Raw genomic sequence first — 24,088 nt, 5'->3', positions numbered from 1 at the left:
TTAAAGTCTGCTTTGCGACTAATGTATCAGTATTAAAATTTTTGCTTCCATAAATATTTTTGTTCATACAATGTAAGAGGCTTACGATTATGGTAAAGGGTCATAAATGATGCATTTCCAACACAGGGGCACACTGTTAAAAGATCCGATTGGACAGTGGAACCATTTCATAACACTTGCAGTGAGTTTTGGCCCAACAATACAAGCTTGGTCAGATATTAGGCTCTGTCCCCACCTTAAGGTACACACACACACACATTTGTGTGACGTGCGTATAATTTAATGGAAACAAAAGAAGCTACAGTACAGAGTAATTGAAATTTTGCTTTGCAGGTTTGTACAATGTCAATGGTTAATAAGTCATAATGAAACAGTGCAACAAGTTTGGCTGGTGATTTGTACTTAATTTGTACGTAGGCATAAAACATTTTATGTTACAAATTAAATGTTGGAAGCTATTGTAATTCAGTATAAATGTATGAATTTAGTTGCATTTAATGCCAACACTTATTTTGCTGAAGGAATATAACAAATTAGAACATTCTCTGAAAACACAAATTATATTCATACACATTAAGTAAATTAATAGCTTTTTATCTTTATTTTTCAAATTTTAATGTAGATGATACTTTTTCTTCAACATTGGAACCTAAGTATGTGTCAATCTGGTAAAAAAAGTGTACAATTCCTGTTCATCTAGTTAATCTAGGCCTGTCGTTCAGCAGAAAAGGTGTTTATCTTTGTCAGCGGAGGGGGGCTGGCGCGGCTGGCACGGCAGATGTTACTTATTGAAGGGCAGGCAGGCTGGCAGAACCACGGTGGCACAGGCGGGTCCTGCCAGCGGTTCAGCCACGTCGCCCTCCAGCTCAGTCCAGGTGCCTTTTTCTGTGCTGTAGCAGATGGTGGATGACTTGTACGCTCCCTGCAAGTAAACACCAGAGCCGTTAAGCTAAACTCCATTCCAATATCAACAACAAAACATTTATCCATCCATCCATCCATCCATTTATTCAGTCATCCATGTCTATCTATCTATCTATCTATCTATCTATCTATCTATCGCATGTTATTCTTTTTTGTGCGGGTGGAAGTGAGGGCTATGTGTCTCCTTGTTTCCAAAAAAGTAAATATTTGTTTCCACAACCTTCATGTTTTGTTCCTCGAAGGATGTATCTGGTCAGTAAGTTTCCCTAAGAAGTCACAGTTTTACAAATTTGATTCGCTTCACCGATGAAGTAAATGCTTGCTGATATTTGAAAGGTAAAGTCATTTAGAAACCTCACTGAATATATACTCAGGGGTCAGTTTATTAGTTACACCCCCGCCCCCCCAAGAAAAAAAAAAAAAAATGTCGTGGAGATTGTCCGGGACTATGAATATCTGGGTATCCGCCTAGATAGCAAGCTAGACTGGTCTAAGAACAGTGCTGCCCTCTACAGGAAGGGTCAGGACAGGCTGTGTTTGCTGTGGAGGCTCCGCTCTTACCTGCAAATTTGTAATTCTTAGCCCTGTATTGTACCTATTTTCATGTGTAACTACTTCATTTATTACCATCCTTACACATTTACTTATTGTTATACAGAAGTGCTGTATGTGGCCTTGTGCATTTCTAGATTTGTCCTTTGTGTATTGTGTACTATGCAGTCATTAGCTACAAACAAAATCCTCTGGGGTAGTAAAAGTATTCTGATTCGGAAAAAGTGCACTCCTCCAAACAGCAAATCAGCTAAATACATACTTCAGTCACTGTTTGACTAAGCTTTATTAACGGAGACGCGTGATCAAGGCGACGTTGAAATAGGTGTGATTGTTGGCACCACATGTGGTCCGTCCAGCACTTCAGAAACACAAACCTTCTTGGTATTTTCACACGTGACGTGAAAACACATTGTTAATAAGAGATCACACGAAAATGGCCAGACTTGTTAGAGCAAACTGGACGGCCACGGGTGAAAAAAATATCAGTTCAGTACGGCAGTGATGTGCAGAAAGGCTTCTCTGAACAAATATATTGCCTATTCAGTTCTGAAGACAAAAGTGGGTCCTATCCAATAATAGTTACTGTACCTTATAAAGTGGCCACTGACTGTAAATCAAAACTATTATTATTATTATATTTCTTTTCCTATCTCTCTTCTGTACTACCTTTCCTTTCCAATGATTTGACATCACCCTGCTGTATGTTTTCTAAGTCTTTATAATAAAAAAAATTCCAGTGAAAGACAGACATACAGAGTTTTCTAGCACACAAAGTGAATGAGTATGTGCTTCCTGTACTCTACCATACTCCAGCTGTATCCGCCAACCAAGAAAATACTGTCTTCCAGCACGGCGCAGCCTGGCCCACTGCGCCCTTCCAGGATGGGAGTCTGGAGTATGTTCCAGTGGTCCCCTTTAGGGTCGTAGCACTCGACCAGCATGACATCAAGGTGGGAAAAACCTGCCCAACCAAGGCAGACATCATGAGAACGGCCACATAAAGACCAGCACAAAGAAGCATGTTTTTAAAGTTATACTAATATTGTGTTTTTCCAATTTTCGTGGTGTTTTTTCAATTCCTAATCCACATAACAACAATGCATAAGCATACATTTTGACTTAACTGCATATACTCTGCATTCATAACAATTTGGAGTTTTATATATAAAAAAAGGATCTCTTTATCTTTAGTGTGTGCATTTCAGCACCGAAATGGAACCATGGAGCAATTAACTTAAAACACATGCCTAAAAGTCTTTTTCTGAGGTACTAATTAATCAACCAATGAAAGACTTTCATTAAGACAGACTTTCAGTACATTAAGAAAAGATTTTGCAATAAGACAAATCGAAGCCGTAACTGATGGTCAATGTAATTAAAGACAAGAAATTTAATTGGCAGAAATGTTTCACTGATGGTAAGTAGCGGACAGCAATGTATTCTGGGAAACCGTACACCCAGGGATGCAGTACACTGGCCTTCAAAGCTGAAAGCTACAGGAATGGTTCCCATTCAGGGATAGACCTTCCACAATAGGTCATTTAACTACTTAATTCTATATAATTTCATGTCAACTGTATTACTTAAATTCAAAACAATTCTACTACAAAATGACTAAGATGAAGATATGACAGTTTATTTGTTCATTCTAATGCAGATAATTTCATGAACATTTTTGATCTGCTACATTTGGTGGCAGATACCATATTTCTTACCTTTCAGATGGTTCCCACCAATAGCATAAAGGCGATCATTCATTCCTGCCAGGACGTGAATAGCTCGCTTTGTGTTCATATCCTGCTTCCTGGCCCAGACGTCCATGGTCGGGTCGTAGCAGTACAGCCAGGATACATACTCTCCATTATGTACTCCACCTGAAGGAGAAGCAGCCGCGTGTCACACACTGTCTGGGCCGGAAAAGGCCTGCATGCTTCTACGGTACCATCAGCTACAATATTATTAGCGTCACTGCAAATATAGAACATCTACTTTGTCAGTTAGTTATTTTTTATCATTTTTCATGAATGGAAAAACAAATCATTTTCATGTATTTATTTAACAGATGCTTTTGTTCAAACTGACGTACATGTGTCAAGATTATTTTAGGAACTTTCTTACAGTGAATAATTTCAAAAGTTTTGAGTGTACAGACTCAACTCTGTCACTGCAGCTGTATATTCTAACAATTCTACACCCAGACAGTCCCCAGGTTACAAATGAGACCCACTGCCCAAGTCTGTCTTAAAGTCAAATTTGTAGGTAAGTCAGAAAAATTACAATACAGTATATAATAATGCTAATAATCATACAGTAATAATAAAAGTAACTGCATTTGGTGCTACTGTATCTTAAACCGACTAACGGAAAGCTGCAAATGTTTTCATGAGCATCACAAAGTAGTGTGTGCGTTCATTATTACTGACTTGAATAATCTAAATAATGCGTACTGGTTTCAGATTCAGCAAGCTGCTGTAGTAAACTCTTAGCTATGCTGTTCTACGTGAATGCCAAAATGGATCCAACAGGGCAATAATTCATAAAATTATCATGTAAAAATAATATTTTGTTTTCTTCCAAAGACTATAGCACCCCCTACTGTTACACCAGTGCATACCTTACGTGCCATTTGGTGACTGTCAAGCACAGAGTGGATACAGAATTCCTGCTCACCACCAAGGATGTTAAGGAGTGTACATTACAATGAGCTAGTGGGTCATTTATTTACCAAAGAAAAAAACAACAGAAGAATGTTTTTGTCAGGGTTGACTTTTTATCAGTTCTCTCGTGTGGTGTATTTGAGTTAATAACGAAGAACAATTCTATACTAATGAATTCTATAAAAATGTATCAGGAATTATAGAGTATTTTCAATGAATTTTATAAATTGCAACAATAATAATAGCACCCCGCTGTATAGTTTGATTACACTTCTGAAACCATGCTGATATCCACTTTGTGTCATTGAGCACGACAGAAAATGTAAGGCAGATTTTAAAAACATTTTATAATTATATTATAAAATATAATAATAATAATAATAATAATAATAAATGACACTAGTGAGCTGCTCTACTTATCAGGGAAACAAACGGGGCTCCACAAAACATCAAAGCATAAGGTAAAGTAAAGTAAAGTAAAGTATGGTATAGTAAGGTAAAGTAAAGTAAGGTAAAGTAAAGTAAAGTAAAGTAAGGTAAAGTAAAGTTAAGTAAGGTAAAGTAAGGTAAGGTAAAGTAAAGTAAGGTAAAGTAAGGTAAAGTAAAGTAAAGTAAGGTAAAGTAAAGTTAAGTAAGGTAAAGTAAGGTAAGGTAAAGTAAAGTAAAGTATGGTATAGTAAGGTAAAGTAAAGTAAGGTAAAGTAAAGTAAAGTAAGGTAAAGTAAAGTTAAGTAAGGTAAAGTAAGGTAAGGTAAAGTAAAGTAAGGTAAAGTAAGGTAAAGTAAAGTTAAGTAAGGTAAAGTAAGGTAAGGTAAAGTAAAGTTAAGTAAGGTAAAGTAAGGTAAAGGTAAAGTAAGATGCTTTATTTGCCACTTGTTCAGGTATATGAGTACAGGAACCCTTAACAGCTTAGAATATCGTGCACAGTGACCAGACCATGTGATCTATGGTCACCATCAGCTAAGATAAATTACGTATTAATGACATTTTTTCTTCTTGCCATTATTACATTCTCCAGTCTGACGCTCCCATTTGCAATGCATTCTGGGCGGCCTTGGCATCTGCATAAGGCGGGAAGTGGTTCCATCCGTTTATAACCTGCCCTGCTGCCTGATTTTTCAAAGGCTCTGATGAGACGTTCGCGATTGATACAGAACATAGCTGCTTAGTTTCGTACTGGAATTATAATGCATTTAGACCTGGGGATGCATTGCTTTAAAATGACAGACTATGTGAGCAGTCTGTCGTTATAGTGCACTATACTCTAATCCAGTCAGCTGACCTGAGATGTATATTTTGCCATTGTGCACGGCTCCGGCATGGGCTGCCAGGGGCTGCGGCAGCGAGGACACGTAGCTCCACTCATTGGTCTCCAGGTTATAAGCCTCCACGCTGGACAGGTATCCCGTCTCATTCCTTCCACCAATTACATACAAGTGTTTGTCCAAGCAGCATGCAAAGAAACTGGCTCTTCTGTAAGATACAAACGCAAAACAGAAAATTCGCAAGAGGTTAATCACAGTAAGTACCGTATCTGTAGCTAATCATTTAAATTTTTGTTGGTTCTTTGTCTCATATTTCATAATGTTAATTTAAGTGATTTGATTTCTAGTGATGCTAACTGAAGCTTCATGAATGACTTGGTGTATTTTTTGACCCCACTAGATGGCGGTGTTGGTTTGCTTTGGGTCATACTTTTAACCCTTTTTTGAACAGAGAGCACCATCTAGTGGGGGCAGAAAATACAGCAAGTGGTTCATGAAGCTTCACTTGGCCATTACTACTGATTACCTTTCCTGCATTGGTGGTAACTGTATCCAACTGTTGAATCTTGGATCAAAGCGGCTCACAAAATTAGTACTGTGCTTTCCTGGGAAAAAAGTTACAGAAGTTTGAACACATTGGTCAAGTGAAATCAACATCTTTGAAACAATAGTAGAGGAGAGAATAACTTTCTGTTCACATTTATCTTCCTTAAACAACATGGTTATCTGCAATGATTGTTTTTTTAATGCCTTAAGGAGTTCTTACTGTATTGAGAAAATTTCATTACAGTGTTTAGAGTTATAGTTAAAAAAAATTCAAAGGATTTCCACATAGGTATATAATGATTTAAATCTACAGTGAAATGTTATCAAAATAAAACCAAGATCTTCTCATGAGATCAGGCTGCATTACACCAAGCTGTCATTGATTATTTCGTATAATCGCAAAGCTCGTCATGGATTATCCCTTATTTAATTTTTTTTTGCATTAAATTGCATTGTATTGTACTGGGGTGCTCCTTTAAAGATGGATCAACACCAAGCATTTCACTGACACACAGATTTTTCATTAATTGGTGTGACACTCGTGACACATTGTGTTTATTATGTACTCTATGAAACCCTTTAAATTCCAGTCATAAATCTCTGAATGTACTAATGGGGGATGAGCTGAGCTCTAAGCTGAACTGGATGATGATTAACTATGTTAAAGATACCAAGGGGTCCGTAAATCCATAACATTAATACATTGTGCTAAAAAATAAATAAATAAAAATACTTCACCATTTGGATTCCACTGATCTTCTCCACCGATCAATAGCAGGAAATTCTCCACCTCAACCACGCAGTGATGGGCGCTGTTATAAGGCATTACTGCAAATATGAGAACAGAATGCAATGGTATGTTACAAAATCCTCAACAATTCAACTAGATGTTTTTGCTGTTTCACAGTGTTTATAAAATACTGTCCAACACTAAAGACGGTTTTCCTCTTAAATGGGTCCATACTGCTTATGCATGTATGTAATATGTAAATTGCACTACATACTTAAAATATATGTATAGTATTAATTATACGAATCTAAATCCCTTAATCCCTTACCATTTACACCTGGAGCACTTTTCAAACATGGAGAGCAGCCTTAAATTCACAGCTTGTATGTCCACAAAGTAAACAATTATCCCTACAAAGAGATCAATCAGCAAGGAAGAACAGAAATACCACCGAGTAAGAAAGGTGGAACTGTAGGGAGCGGTTAATACCTAATTCTGCAACATCTGTATTCCACCAGGGAGAAAGGTGGTAACAATAAATATTGGTCCTAAGTACTGGCATATTCATCATGTTTGTTTCAGGACACTTTACCCTATGCCATTAACTCAGGTAAGGTAGAAATGTAACCTTACCAACTTCATGAAGCTTAAAATCTGAGGAAAAATCTGATGAAAACTTGTGGCCCACCTTTTTAAACATGTGCCCCTAGCTGGATGATTTACCAGTAGCTGCAATAGTTCTATAAAACAGTATAAATGAAAATATAAATGATTCAGGAGGCTGGATGCGCAGCCGCGCCCGCATGTGCAGACTTTCTCCCCCAGTTCGGCTGCTTTCCTCAGGGTATTCCAGTTTCCTCCCACAGCCTGATGGCATGCTGGCATATCTGAATTGCCCATACTGGGTTCCATGGGCTGGCATCCCATCCACTGTGTAGTTTTGCTCTGTGTCTTATGCGGTCTGGGATAAGCCCCAGGCTCCACACAACCCAGTACCAGATAACTGGCTGCAAGATGGACGGACGGATGGATCGGTATTTGAAATTGTGCAACTAAGTTTAACTTTTTAAATCTTTCACAGTCCATTCAGTAGGAAAAGTATGTTTTATTGATTATCTGAGTGCTGGTTTTGTCAATTCGACCTGCTCGCTTTGGACTTCTAATGCTGTATGTAGCCCTGAGAATCTATATATAGTTTATGTGAAAAATCTTGATAAAGTTTTATCATTTTGATAGTTATATTACTATAAAATATTTATCATACATTGTTTTAAAACAACATGTATATAATATTTATACATTACGTTACATATAGGGTGCAATTAGTTGATACATTTGCAGCTTTAGTGATACAAAGAAAAACATTTAAAGAATAATTCCCAGTGGTTTAATGACCACATTTGAGTATTATAATCAATATATTGTAGGATTATTTTGAGTTTAAGTAACTTAAAAATGGACACTTAAACACTTACAGTAAGAGTGGTACTTTACTCTCTCTCTCTCTCTCTCTCTCTCTCTCTCTATATATATATATATATATATATATATATATATATATATATATAAATAATATGTTATACATAAAATAACATGTGAGCCTGGTGAAGTCACAAAATAAAAATCACATCACGTAAATCAGTTATAAATGTTTTCGGAAAACATTCGCAATGACCCTGTAAAACACATAATCTACAACAACATAAAACTGAACTAAATGTTTATTCATATATAGTTTATTATAGTAACCCTTAAGTTGCACGGATTTGAATTCGCCAGCCAGACGGATAGCGATCTGGGCCGTATTCACTTCTGCTATCATTTGGAGAGACAGCAGTGCAGTTAACCTTTCATGCACCGTCTCACATGCCTGGCGGCCTGCTGATCGTGCCTTCCAAGGATAACCAATGAGGCTTCAGCTGGTCTAATCGCCCAATGAGAGTCAGCTGGATGTTTAACGGCCAGCTCCTGTGGCCCGTAGCGTGGTGCTGGGAGCTGTCCAAGCTCTGTGCTGAATGCCCGGCTGCACTGTCCACATTCCACCCTGCACTGCATCACATGACTGCCTCATGTGTGAAGCGTCCTATGAAATCATTGGCTTATGTGATGCATACTGGGACTCTGGCGCAGACACTTAGCAGGAATCCCCTTGCAGTTCTGACACTGAGACCGCGTCGCCTCGAAACCCCTCCTAGGCTACCCTGTATGATAAATAGCACTGGGAAAATCGAGGACAGGAGGCGTACGAAAAACAGCCCTCGTTTCTGTAGGAACTATGGCAGAAATCCCAGTTTGCTGTGGCAGACAAACAAGGGAGAGAAGAGGCTTAAGCAAATTACTCCAAATAACAACAAAAACAACAGCAGCAATTATAATAAATATTAGGGCATTTGCGCAAAATACACCAAATGCTACAATGATACCTTTTCACTAGGTAGACGATGCTTTTTCTATTCACAGCTGTACTGTCACGACGACTCATTGGAATACAGGCACACTGCATAAGCCACACAGCCTCTGGCGACAGATTATAATCAAGACGTCCAGACTTTGCACAAAAATGTTTACTTTATTGCTAAACACTCGCCTACGTCTTGTTACACAAACAGGCCATGTTTCCCTAGACTACAATTCTGGGTGTTGCTTATACTGTCTGTAAAATTACAAAGTTGTGACATATTTATGAAAAGCATTAGATATAGCAAACTTCAAAGCGACAACTTTGAGACAATTTTCAAATATACTGGCAAACAAAGCTTGCTATCCACGACCCTGTTTGTTTAAACATACAAAACACTGAGCCACCGGTTTCCTATTTACTATAACAAATAAACTGTGTGATAATTACTGTATGATAACATCCCATTTACCAAAAAGAACATTTTTACCATTTACCACTCATTTATTGTAGAACTAGGGTACCACGGTATTCTGTGTCAGAATACTGCTCTTTCTAAATAACTGTCAATCGATAAAGACTTACATTTAACAAACCATCCATCTCCCATAAAGGGTTATGAACTTTATATATATAATTTAAACAGACTAGGGTTGTTTTTTTATGGCAGAAAAACAAAGTAGTATTGCAGACAAGAAACATGCAGAAAAAGAATTACAAAAAGAGCAAAACATCATCTAATTACCACATGGGACGCAGAGCTATTACTCTGACAAAAAGCTGAGGTTTTAACAAGCATGCATCCACATCACATTGTGAACAGAGCATTTTCAAAGGCAAATTAGACTAGTGATGAGTATTCATTTTTTGAACAATGTGTTTACTCTGAGGAACTGAAGGTAATTAACTTAGGAGTCTCTGTGCATGCGATATCAATGGCTATGCAGGCATAGGCCGAATACTGTGTGTATTACTACTAAAATTCTACTCTCGATTTTAGCACATCTGTACTGCCTACTTAGACCCTTTTCTCACTTGTAGTAAGGGTTCTTTATTACTGTCTTTGCAGTAAACACTTTATATAATATACATTTGAGATTTTTTTAAACCTAATTCATTTGTAGCAAAGAAAGCTGAAAAAAGCTGGTAGGCTAAAGTGTTAATTGGCTATGAATAATTTGGAAAGTTTGGTAACTATATATACAGCAGATAAAATAATAATGATTACAGTATAAGGCAAGTGAATGGTGGCTGAGTGAGCAGACATGTGACCTCACACCTTTAGGGTTAGGGTTCACTCTACTCTGAATATTCAGTATGACATTGTCCAAAAATAAAGAACTATTAAAACTGACTGTAAGAATGCATAAACACACAAAGAACAAATTCTTTGCTTGTCTAATTTTATAAATCCATTTAAAAATATGAAAAGGATTTAAAAAACTGAGACTCTGTTTATTTACCCTGCGATACTTTTTCCGATCTAGACTCGTTAGTCGGTAAATTTAATAAGCCTGCAACAGGAAGATGTTTCTTTTGCAGTCGAGAAGAGCTGGTGTGTGGAATGAATTTACATTAGATCACTACAGCTGTATACACTTTCCAACAAATAAGTTGGAAAAAAAAGTTAATCTTTTTTCCCAGTGTTAGTTTCTTAAGGTAAACAGAAAAAGGCATTTTCGGCCTCGGAAAATTAAAGCTCACTTCCTGTTATATGGTTCGCACGTTGTTACGTAACTGAGGTCAAGACATTTCCTCGGAGGAGTTGCACCTCTTCACCAAGTAAAAACTACACTCTTCAAAAGCAATTAAAATGCCATTTAAAGCTCCCTTAAGGCATTTGGTGAAGCATTCAGCGTCAGAGCCTCTAGCATAATATTGGGAATTATTTTAGCTAAATGCTAAAATAAATTAGACATAACAGGCATCTGTTATCTTATCACTTACCATGATAAAAACTCTATAAAACAATCAGCTATATTGTTAAATATCCGACGACCGTTTTATTTAATGTTTACGAAGTTAACTGATACATCCAAAGGAAACATAGTGACAATTAAAGCGCAAACTGCGTGTTTTATGTTTTTGTGCATTACGTACAAAGGGCGGGAGCAATAGCGATTATATGCTAACAATCTTCTTTTTTAACTGTGGCTGAAATAAAACAGCAGTCTTTCGTATCGCTTATGCAGTGGAGGGTCGCGAGGAGCCTGAAGCCTCACTTATCCTAATGCTGTAAATAAAATATGCAAGCTGGCAAGAGGCAGAGCTGCAGCTCGGGGACGGCTAAACTGATTAGCATCGTCTCCATGCTGATTGATCACCAGCCCCATGGCTAACGGCGCCTCAGGTAGTGAATCCCGGCTGAATCCAAGCAGGCCGCCAGTGAAAGTGAATGGGAATTCGCACATACCATGTAGTCTGTGGGGCTTAGGCACTCTTTATTTTGGTGGTTTTAGCATGTTTTTGGACTGCTAAAGGCACCTTGTTCCTTTAATGTTTGCCATGTTCTGTAATAGTAAAGTCCTCGTTTTTGTTGCGTCCTGCTGTGCCCAGCCACTGTCCTGCCCTTGTGACAAACCTCAGCCTCACAGTACATAGAGAACTGAGGAGAAGCGGTAACTCTGATATGATGATTTTTATATAAAATAAGATTCAGTAACAGTATCATATCGCTAAATGTAACTGACTAACGATAAATGAAACACCGAGACTAAGATCAAAAATGCATTATTATCTGAATAATGGTTTGAAAAATGTAAACCTCTTTAAACAGATCTTCATAAATACTGAAAATACGCACATGTTCAGTCAATCCATTAATCTTCTTTACCCAACACAGGATAAGTGTCAATAGGCTCATGCTATATACAGGATCTGAAGGTTCATGTTATATGTAGAATCTTCATATCCACAATTAAGAGTCATTGTCATGTCACAAAAACGGATTATTTGTTTGCTTCTTAAAATTTAAATGCAGCTGGAGTTATTAATTATTATTATACTTTCATTATACTAATTAGGACTCTATTATTGTACTTTTATTGTTATACTAATTATTATATTTTCAATGTAACTATAAAGGTATTTAGTGAATTAAGGCTAAATTTATTGAATTAAGAGTCAATGGCAGCGGATGACTTAAAGTAGATATTTGCTTTATATATTATATATATTAATTTGTATTATGTAGTGGTGGGTTAAGACTTTGCGACTGCAAGTTTGCTGCTTCAGCTTCCGTGGCCAGTGGAGTGATTTCACCACTTGGCCGTTGGTCAAGGCCCTTAACCCCAGTTGCTACAGGGACTGGTTGGCCTTGCTCTCTGATCCTCACTTGTATGTTGCTCTAGACATAAATGTCTGCTGAATAAATTAAAGTGCACTAGTTTATTTAGCTAATTCCATGAAAGACTCATTAAGAGATTCAGTTCCCTTTTTCCGATATTGTGGTTAGCTACTGTGGTACAGTACATCAATGCAGTCAGTTATAACAAAGACCTTACATCCGTGGTCTATTAAGGTCACATAACATTTATGTTGCTATATGGACAGATATGTAATCATGAAAAGTTAATTCTGTAAATGACCCTGTGTCACAGAAGAAAAAGTGTTTCCAGTTATTTTAAAAGATAAAATGCACTTTTTCCTCTTTAAGTATAATGAAGGTTTTGCGTCAGAATTATTAGTCGATGATACGTCTGTTATACAGTAAGTCTATGTTATGCAGTACGTCTATGTTATACAGTAAGTCTATGTTATACAGTAAGTGTGGATACAAGTTGTTGCCCCGTTGGCCACACATTTTCACAAAAGTAAAAACAAATGAACACCTGGCAAATCACATCCCTTCCAGGGTGTGCCCCAGATGATGGATGGATGGAAATTCTGAAAAATAAAATTATTTTTTCTACTTCTCATCAGTAGAAAATTATATTCAATAACATTTTCATTTGCTGAAGAAGAATCAGTTTATGTGCTGGAGAACTATGTAGTGCGTTTGTGCCCCCTATTGTACAACAGGATAAAGGACAAATATGCTTGGAAGTTCAAACACAGTAGCAGTGGTGCAAAAAGAAGAAGAAGAAAAAGATTAAGGTTGCAGCATCTGACTTGTAATCAGGCAACACCAGAATTCTCAGTGAAACCCTCCAAATAAAATTTTATAAATATGTTTTTAAACTAATTGAAAAGATTTAAAATACATTGTAAAACATTGGTGTTTTTTCAATATTCTGGTTTCTGCATTTTTGTTTTGTGACCATAGACATGACAATAAATCTAGATAAAAAATGCATGAAAATGAGATTGACAAAGAAGACACGCCTCAGTGTTTCTACTTCTGCATTTCAGGATGTTTTTTTTTACCTTAAATGAGAGATGCAGAAACATTGTTACCAAAGTGACGTCATACTTCATACATAACATCATTTTTCTGCTGTTTCTTGTATTTATATCTTATATTGTATATATCTAATCAATAAAAGTATTGATCCATTATAATATGTATAAATTAATTAATCAAACCATACCTATAAAACATTGATTTAGCACATCAGATAAACATGTCTAATTTTAAATGATGTAACCCAAAATATGAGCCATTCATCTCCAGGGTTGAATGGGCTCGAGTCCCAGCCCTGCTCTGTCTGTGTGTGATAAAGTATATATTACGCTATCTGCCAAAAAAGTCCCCAAAATGTGGGGGGAAAATGCACCTTTTTATCTTGTGGGGACATTTTTCTGTTTCACAGATTTTTATTAAAGTCTGTTTTTTTGTGATTTTTATCAAAATCTGTGAATGCAATTAAAAAAGTCATGCATTTTGGTGGGTTACCATTGGTTAAGGTTAGGGCTGGGTAGGGGTAAGGTTGTCATAGTTGGGAATAGAGTCCCCAGAGTCTCTGTCTCTCTCACTCTGTGTGTGTGTGTGTGTGTGTGTGTGTGTGTGTGCCCTGTGATGGACCGGCATCCTATCCAGGATCTACCCGCACTTTGGGCCCTATGCTGTCAATGACAGCTCCCTGTGCCTTTAAGATGGATGGATACAGTACCTACAATGTTCAATGGTGTTTAAACAAAATAGGAAGGTTTTGAAGATGGAGAAATAATAATACCATTTTACCCTACTTTATCAAGCAATTACATACACTGTACACTAGGTGGCAATCTCTGTCTTAGGTTTTGGCAGCTTAGGCATGTAGAAATTTAGGAGGTATGTTGCAAAAAACAGATGATATATTAATCACACAGTTGAATTGCTTTAGCATCTCACATTCACATTTTTATAATGATCCTTACTCTGACATGCTGTGGTGTGAAAACAGACTGATTTAAAGTCGGCAATCAAAATAAATGTACAGTATCCATAACGTGAGGCCGCACTGCAAATTGCAGTATTGTAGCTCAAAGTAAAGGTGTTAGTCAAATGGCTGCAGTGTGGCACTTCCACACTGGCCCGGGTATTGCCACTTTAGGCGTGTTACAGTGATGGTTATGCTAACCTAGGAACTGCAGAGTGGGACTACAACACTGACCTCAGTGGTAACCCTACGCCAAAGGCTAATTTACATATTAACCTAGTTAAACATTTTAACGTAGTCCTTCACCAGTATTTCAGCTATATAACTTAATTTCATCTATACTGTCAAAGGTGAAATGTTAAGCAATATGTGCAGACGAGATGTAATTTCAAGTAAACCTTTTTTCCTCCCCACTGTGGAAGGCAATTTCAGCTAGTCGAACGAAATGAACTCTTACCGGAATCTAAATAAGGAAAACCACAGACTTGCTTTGCATAGATACTGTTGTGCTACCTAGGCAGGAGACTGAAACAAATTCAACTGTACAAAAGACTTAGAAATATCAGCTTAAAGAAATTTAGAAATCTTTGAAATTTGAAGATAGAACCGTTGAATGGCATTTGTCAGTAATACAAACAAGCTTGCTTTAAGGTCTGTGGAGATTCAGAGACTCCTTCATTCGTTCACTCTTAGATAAAATTTGGTAATCAAATACTATCATGGTATAGGTCAGCACTGCAAGCATACTGATGGTATACAATCGCCTTAAGCCATGATCCCTGAAAGATAAATGTTTCCAAAACCAGAGATCTGGTAATTATTACAATGAGCAGCATAGTGTACTTTTGTGTTTCCTTCCACACTCCAAAGTTCATGACAGCTGGTGACTAAGCTATCCTTAGAAAGCAAGTGTCTGTATGTGTACGTGCACCTTGCAAGACACTTCATCTAGCACTTCATCTCCGGGAACAAGTTCTGGGTAACTGGGACCCCATATGCATAAAATTTACGGATGGATGAATGGAACACAGAACAGGGTGATAAAATTAACAAAGTTTTCTTATAACACATAACAAAAATACTTCTTTAGATACTTTTTTCATCTAAACATGCTTTTCATACCAGCTTTAAGTTGTGCACCCAATAATGACCCTTCAGAGCAAGCATTCCTCAGAGCAGAATGAAGCTTTTAAATACTTCTAGGTCCTCAGTCTTTAATAGCTTAAAATTTAATCTAATAAGTAGTTTGTTATTATCGTGTAGTGAGTGAGAACCATGTGCAAAAGGCCATTTCTTCTTCTAAAGGAGAAACCACCAGTAACGTTATGTGTTACAAAAGGGAAAACACAATGGCTCCTCATTCTAAAAGAGGCATTACAAAAAGGCAGGCAGCTTGGCTCCTCATTCTAAACGAGGCATTACAAAAAGGAAGGCAGCGTGGCTCCTCATTCTAAACGAGGCATTACAAAAAGGCAGGCATCGTGGCTCCTCATTCTAAACGAGGCATTACATAAAGGCAGGCAGCGTGCCTCCTCATTCTAAACGAGGCATTACAAAAAGGAAGGCAGTGTGGCTCCTCATTCTAAATGAGGCATTACAAAAAGGAAGGCAGCGTGGCTCCTCATTCTAAACGAGGCATTACAAAAAGGCAGGCAGCGTGGCTCCTCATTCTAAACGAGGCATTACAAAAAGGAAGGCAGCGTGGCTCCTCATTCTAAACGAGGCATTACAAAAAGGCAGGCATCGTGGCTCCTCATTCTAAACGAGGCATTACAAAAAGGAAGGCAGCGTGGCTCCTCATTCTAAACGAGGCATTACAAAAAGGCAGGCAGCGTGGCTCCTCATTCTAAACGAGGCATTACAAAAAGGCAGGCAGCGTGCCTCCTCATTCTAAACGAGGCATTACAAAAAGGAAGGCAGCGTGGCTCCTCATTCTAAACGAGGCATTACAAAAAGGCAGGCAGCGTGCCTCCTCATTCTAATCTGTCCCACCCCACTCCCTCATAACCCTGTGAGATGGATGATTGAAAGGTACTCTTAAATAAGAGGACATCATTCTGCATTTAAATTGTATACTATCTAAATCACTATAAATGACACAGATGACTACCTGATGTACTATTACAGAAGATACACACACACACACACACACACACACACACACACAAATGACTGCTGAACTAGTTATTTTAGAACTAGATTTTTACCAAAAGAACTTTTTCAAGTTCAATGACCAGCAGTGCAGTTGTACTCTTGAGAAAGGTAATTAACCTAAATTGCCTCTGAAAATGACAAAATGTTCATAATCATGGAAAATGATGAAAATGTTCAGTAGTCTACGTGACTAAGAAAAATCAGTACTATTTAATTCAATAATACAAAATATTATGACATATTTAGACAGCCAATTAATGTAACTTCTTGTTACTATAATGCTTTTTTCATTTATTCCCAACAACACATACAGTCTTTGTTTTCCAACCAAACAATTTTTAGGAACAATAGGGTAATTACAAAGAGTCCCAGATGGAAGGCCGTCCTTTTGGCACAGATTAGTTTGGTATGGATTTCGGGAGTTTATTTAACATGCTTGCATGTAAAGGCTTACCAGCGAGAATTCTCATCTCGTCGTCTGATGTTACATCTACAGTAAATCGTTAAATGAAAATGAGCCTTGCCAAGAGATTTCAGCAGAAACAAGGGAGGCCATGCATTAAGCTCCAGAAGAGTGTGAAGTCACGCTCTGATTAAAAGCCCATATTAAAACTGATAGTGATACATCATTGCTTAAAGAATTTAAGGGGATATTTCTGTGTGTTACCAAGAGTACCAACACCTGTTCCCTGCTTCAGGATCCGAGTCGGTCTGGCTCACTGAGGCAGACACACGTACGCAGGGGTCAGGGGTCATTTTACTCACTTGTGAGGATCTTCCATGTCTTCTTCTCGTCGTCGTAGTATTGGACCAGGTTACTTGGCAGGCGATCTGGGCCGGGCGGCAAGCCCCCAACCAGCAGCAGCATTCTCTTGTTGGAGCGAATTCTGTGGAAGCGTACAGGGACATGACGGGTTACCTACTGGCGTGTGTCAGTGTGCTGCGTGTGGGTCGCTAAGGGGATATTTAACTTTAGACATAAAGACATAAGTAGCAAGAAGCACAAATACAGTGGAAAGATATACAATGCAGTAGAGGAGCAAAGAGAAACATCTGGGAAATGCTATGGAAATTCATAACTTATACATAAAGTATTTTATAATAGTATATTTAAAGGCTGTATCTTCAGTCACTCTGTGACTCTATACTGGATACATAGTTGGGAGATGGACAGATGGATATATATTCAATGCAGATTAGGGCTGAACAATTTTTATTCAAGTTGAAAAAGCGATCTGAAACAACATGATTAGCAAATCACAAAGGCTGCGATTTAGGATATGCGTTATACGGCGAGTCTGACCGAGTTTAAAATTATCCTGAGAACAGTTTAAGGAATTCATGCCACCCTCCTTGTGTGACAGTCATTCTCACCAATCAGAAATGCTGTGCTCCTTGTGTGCCAGTCATGATCACAATTGGCCCAAGGCGACTGTGTATATGCCCACAAACAACAAAGACATGAAATCCAAGGAAAACATTACATTCGCAGTGCAAAAAAATATTGATTTTATCTCACCTTATTATATTGTATATTTGGTAACACTTTACCTTAAGTGCACCTTCATAATGCATTCATAGAACATTCAGTGGACCTTCATAAAGCATTCAGTGCACCTTCATAATGCATTCATAGAACATTCATAAGCAGGATGGCAAGTACACCTTAACATCCTAACATCCCTTAACAGCTTTAATATACATTAATAACAAACATTACATGATTATACAATTATAATGTTTGATATTATTATATAATGTTTGTTATTAATGTATATTACAGCTGTTAAGGGATGTTAGGATGTTAAGGTATACATACATGATGTTTATGAATGTTTTATGAATACTTAATGAATACATTATGAAGGTGCACTGAACATTTTATGAACGCAATATAAAAGCATTATGAAGGTGCACTTTATGTAAAGCACTACCGTATATTTATATTGTATATTATGTTACACAATACAAGTCTTGTCCTCTCAATTATAAACTGGCTTAGGAATAAATGCAAACTTTTGGGTTGGTAAATCATACAACTGTTTTCCGGCTGCATTTTCAGGAATTCCTTTAATTCGGCTGTGTACTTTTTTTTCCCGATTTTAAAGCCACTTTATTATTGGCTCACACAGTTGCCAGGATGGTGTGACCACACCCTTCCTGCTAAATATTTCATCCGTTGAACAAGGCAGGTCACATTATGCCATACAGTCAATTTGGGGCCGGAATATTACTGGCCTCAGTTCTGGCATCTGGTCCGCAGCAGGTGCCTGACAGATCCGAGGGAGGTAACTATACAAAGGCTGGTCAATGACAGTCTCCATCCATTCATTTTAATGAATCTCGCACTCAGCCGAGGCTGTAGCTACATGTGATCTCAGGAAATACAGGGCACATCGAGAGCTACAGTTGTATATTCCATCATTCTTCTGCCATGAGGAGTAACAGGGATGAATAAAAGTAAACCAGGCCAAACAAGATATGTTTCATTTCTATTTATTCCCCACTACAATCAGAAAAAGACTGCAATGTTTAAATCAGTGATGTAATTTTAATTTTAAAAATGGTATAAGTGTCAAACAATTTTGTGTTGTTGCATTTTTAGGATCTTATAGCATCGGGAACTAAATTACGGATTTTAACACAGCGACTCAAAATAACTTATTGTAATGTGACACTGCTTTATGTTAGGAATTTGCCTGAATCATTAAAATAACAGCCTCATTTTATGGACATGAACCCAACAGTTAAGGGGCCATTATTTAGGTTGTGAATTTGAAGGACAGCTTTGAAATTGAATAAAAAAAGAAGTTACAGTGAAACAAATGCAAAATGAGAGTAGAATACAATATTTGAGTGTTTACTGTAGGTGTTGTAGTGGGAACTGCTAGTTCAATTATCAAGAATTACAACCTAAATCAAACTGGCGGGAGGTACAGTAGTCTAGAAAATATCATCCCCCAAAATTGAGATCATCCCTCTCGTAAGAGATACTGTATCATAAAGAAGCTTGCAGTCACTTTAATGGAGCTGCAGCGCTCAGAAACTGAGAGCATAGTAAAAGCGCAACTCAATAGCTCTGCATAAAACTGGTCTTTATGGAAGAGTGGCACAAGCAAAGCCATTATCCAAAAGGAACCATGCGATAAAAATACTGTCATAGTGATCCAGAAGCAGTGTGGAGAAATATTTCATGGTTAGAGGAGACCAAGGCTTTGAGACAAGCTTTTTAGTCAAAATTCATGTAACACTGTGACAATTCAAAAATAATATGCATACAATGACGTACGGTGATGTCAGAATCTTGTGGGGCTGCTTTTCCTCAGCAAGGAGGGGGGATATCTTAGGGCTGGACGGTGTATCGATAAAATATCATATCGTGATCATGAACATTCATATCGTGATATAGCCCAAAAACTTGTTTTCTTGCATAATTGACAGTTATAATGCATTATTCTTACACAAATTCCATCAAGGTATGAGTCTGTTGTTGGTGTAATTTATTATATCTGTCACATGCTAACTATTAGTAAAAAAATTCGTCACCATAGTCAGAAAAACTTTTCTGACTGCATATGAATTTTATCATATTGTGATCAATATCAATACTGTGAAAATATCTGAAAATACTATGATATCATTTTTAGTGCACAGCACCCAGCCCTCAGATACCTCGTCAAAAAAGAAGGAAGTGGAAAATACAGATGATAATACAGGAAACACTGCAAGAGGCCCTGTTTCTGTCGGCTAGAAAACGGAATCTTGCGGCAATCTCTCGAGTAGGATAATGATCACCAACGCAAGACCAACGTAATACTGTAGTGAATATCCACATGGCGATCCCTGAAAAAGGGGGAACTGAGCATGTATGTGTGCTGCAGTGTCGGCTGTGGAGTCCTGCATGGACTCTGTGCTGTGAGGCTTTCATCCAGCGCTGGTATCTCTCATCCAGCGCTGGTATCTCTCATCCAGCGCTGGTATCTCTCATCCAGCACTGGAATATCTCATCCAGCGCTGGTATCTCTCATCCAGCACTGGTATCTTTCATCCAGCGCTGGTTTCTCTCATCCAGCGCTGGTATCTCTCATCCAGCACTGGTATCTCTACCCATACCATACATGTGCGTGATCCCTATGCAGTGCCCTGATTCCCACCATGAAAATACACTGGACAAATACTTTAAATAATATCATAGTCCAAAATCTAAATTACTATCAATGAAAAGCAATATGTGCAATGTTCCAGATATTGACTAAAACTAAAAAAGATGCAATAATTTGCAGCCCTAACAAAAATGCAAGTAACCTGCGAAGTTACTGATCTCTGTCTGGTATCCTTCCAAAGACCATTCCCCTAAACTCAACCTCCAAATTCCAAAAAGATGACATAAAGTCTGAGTATGTGTCCAAAGGATCTGAATGCATCTCCTACTGTTTACACTGCCAATCAGAAAGTAATGAAGCGACCCGTTCTCCCCGTGGGGTACCAAACATACCAGGTAACAGGACACTTACCAAACGGCTATGCGGCGCAGTGTTAAAAATCACACTCAGCTTCAGCCTCACATTGGCTGTGGTTCCTCAAGTGACTAGCAAGTTGCAAAAACACTTATATGTCTATTAGAAAGCCTTACACCATAACTATTAGCGCATACAAGACATAACGATATCCTAAAATAGAAAAGACAAGTTCAGTTTTTTTCATCATAAATTACATCAAATCAAAAATCAAACGACGAAAAACATGAAGAATTGATTTTTACTACTTTCAGGTTACTTTCCTGAGAGTGAGAGAGGTGCAAGTTCACCCTTAAATAGTCTGAAAGCACAGGCCTCATTGCTTTTGATCAGATCACCCCACCATCTGCATCACCAGCACACTCTCACAAAGATCTGCTGCATCCCCGTCATGTTCAAGGTCGATGGTCAGTAGGGGGGGTCACAATCTGCAACGGAAATCCCCCAAGACACTCACTACCGCTCAGGATGAAGTGTAAACTATATCTAAGCTTCCCCTTCCTCCGACCATTCATACACGCAGCCTGTGTCGATTATGTTCTCACATGTTCAAATATGTTTCTTTAAAATAAAAGGCGAGTTAGGATGAAGGAGGGGTTGGAAGATACCAAAAGTTAGAGTTTTGACTGAGGGAGCAAATGAGGTTAATGACCTATTAACAAAATGAAAACAGAACAAATAATAGTTAACCCAAAAACATAAGCATACAGCATCCAAATATCGAAAGATGCAAACGCAGTACAGTTAACCAAGAAATACTGAAGCAGGTTAAATGTTAAATATCATTGTTGTACAACTGAAAACAGATAAAGTGCAACTAAAGCAGGTGTCATGAATTAATTACTGACCAGACATGAACATGGACATGATAGGCTCTTTCTTTTTTTCTTTCTTTCTCTTTCTTTCTTTCTTTCTTTCTTTCTTTTTCATTACTGATTATTAATCAAATTAAACATTTGATTTTCTCATACACAATTCAAATGACAATTATTGATCTAGTTTCAAAAGATGCATTTCTCTGTTCATAATATAACAGGTCAAAAGTATTATAATACAATTCAATTTTTAAATGTTTTGTATTAAACTCATATTCATATTCTGTTCTAACACATAAGACTCTGCAAGTGTCATTATTAAAAAAAAGCATTATTATGACCATCACCACTGTCACAAATTTCACAAATATCATTTATAATCATTTATCATGAAAAATGAGGCCAATATTAATGCCATCTGAATAGCTAATTATTTAGCTGTCATTGTAAACACGACAATGAAAAGTGGACACCCCACCCAAAACTGAAGACCAGCAAGCATAAAAAATGTGTGAAATGAGCATAACTGAACGCTCACAGATTCAACAAACAAAGGACCACCACTATTTATGAGGTATTTCTCCTTATCTGGAAAGACCTTCAGGCAAACTACAAGTACTGCCTATGGTTAGTTCAGCAAACGTCTCAAATGTGACTGATTACCACCCTTTATTGCTCTTTAAAGGCTTCCGAAATAAATGCAGTCCTGTTGCGAACGGGCATGTGACAACTTCGTTGGCAGATGCTGAAAATCCGTCGGCTCCTCCTTCTTCCCCCCCGCTCCTGAAGATCCAAGCCATGTCTCACCTTCAACCTCCTGTTTGTATAGTTCCTGGCAGATCTGTCACGTATCTACTGATAATTTTATACGGAATATATCATCGGGTCATACTGCCATCTTGTCTTCTTATGCAGAACTCCTGATTCATACAATAAATCATATCTGCTCGGGTTCAGGACTCAAACTAAACGGCACGTTCCCTCTCTTTAATAGCCTCGTGGTGTTCAGCAAAGGATGGGTCTGGATCTGGGGCTCTTCGTGGCTTGTTTTCGAGTTGCCTGTCTGAGGTTTTCCTTCATGGTTCACCAAGACCATTCTGTATTTCACTTAGCTGTCTGATCTTTTGTATAACCAAAGTATTTATCAACACACTTCCTCGACTTTCTTTCTGCACATCCGTCTGCCTCCTGCTCAGGGCCATCTGCTATTTTATTTGCATGTGTACATTTGTAGACACTATTTTTCAGTTGTATTACAAGATCGCCTTCTGAGAAGGGGTCAGGATTTTCACATGACACAAAGTCATGCTTGCTAGCAGACATAATTTCCAGCAGGAATTTCCCAAAGGTCGACAGACAGCTAGATAACTCAGTGTACTCATCGACAGACAAAAACATTCAATCTGTTTCATATGAAGCCCAGTTTTCCAATCCAGATATTTATTCTCTTTTTACTAAATAAAATGCTACATATATAAAACCAACAAGATGCCAATATTTCATTATTATAATCAGCAAATTTTCATGTCCCTTTACATGGAGCTACCATATTACTTATGCAAATTAATCCTGCAAATATTAGTTTGTGATCATCCTTGAATAATATAATAAAAACGTCATCTTTATTGGTTATAAAAACAAAACTCCTTTCTTCCTAGACGGCAAGTTTATTTAATGTGTTAATCTGAGTTTTTCCATTCTGTCACCTGGGATGATCATATTTGGAAAAAACCACCACAATAAAAGCTTTTCATTTGTGTTATATGCCTGCTAATGTGCTCAATTGTGCTCTAAATTTTGTTCACTGGCTATATCCACATCGCTTCATTTTTTGCATAAGTTGCAGCTGTATTTTATCCAACAGGGGTGAATTTATAGTAGAGAAACAGGTCTTAAATAGGAGCAGGGATCAGAACCACATGGAAATATCCATTAAACACTTAGCCACTGGGCTCTCATGGAGCTTTTTATCCGCTTTTAAAAAACTGGTCCAAAGAAATAAAGAAAAAGAGAGAGAGAGAGAGAGAGAGTATTGTGCTGTGGCACAGGGAGAGAGAGTGCAGCTTCAGAGACCAGGGGGCCACAAGGGTAAATACCTTGTAGGCAAATAAACGATGCTATTGGGGGATGGAAGATGTGCGATGTAATGTGCCTCTTAGTCAGTGTGCAGTTAAGGATGCCTTCTGGATCATTCTGTACCGGGTATTATGGCTTATACTGTGCTGTG

The 24,088-nt window shown here is 37.8% G+C and overlaps 1 protein-coding gene across 2 annotated transcripts in view; it reads right to left on the bottom strand.

Moving 5' to 3' along the window:
- Positions 1–578: 578 nt before the first annotated feature.
- klhl14 (kelch-like family member 14) overlaps positions 579–24,088 on the bottom strand; it is a 48,720-nt gene continuing 25,210 nt past the window's right edge. For both annotated transcript variants that reach the window (XM_072710920.1, XM_023832206.2), the window contains 7 exons: positions 17,295–17,416; positions 6,686–6,775; positions 5,928–6,006; positions 5,419–5,609; positions 3,195–3,353; positions 2,283–2,440; positions 579–922 (listed from right to left, as the gene is read on the bottom strand). In XM_072710920.1, coding sequence (XP_072567021.1) covers positions 782–922; positions 2,283–2,440; positions 3,195–3,353; positions 5,419–5,609; positions 5,928–6,006; positions 6,686–6,775; positions 17,295–17,416 — 940 coding nt within the window. In that variant the 3' untranslated portion in view covers positions 579–781. The remainder of the gene's footprint in view (positions 923–2,282; positions 2,441–3,194; positions 3,354–5,418; positions 5,610–5,927; positions 6,007–6,685; positions 6,776–17,294; positions 17,417–24,088) is intronic.

The sequence above is a fragment of the Paramormyrops kingsleyae genome, chromosome 4 (genome assembly GCF_048594095.1).
Source record: "Paramormyrops kingsleyae isolate MSU_618 chromosome 4, PKINGS_0.4, whole genome shotgun sequence".
In the NCBI taxonomy this organism is placed as follows: Eukaryota; Metazoa; Chordata; class Actinopteri; order Osteoglossiformes; family Mormyridae; genus Paramormyrops; species Paramormyrops kingsleyae.
Note: the sequence above shows the minus strand (reverse complement) of the source record. Positions and strands in the feature narration are given on the sequence as shown.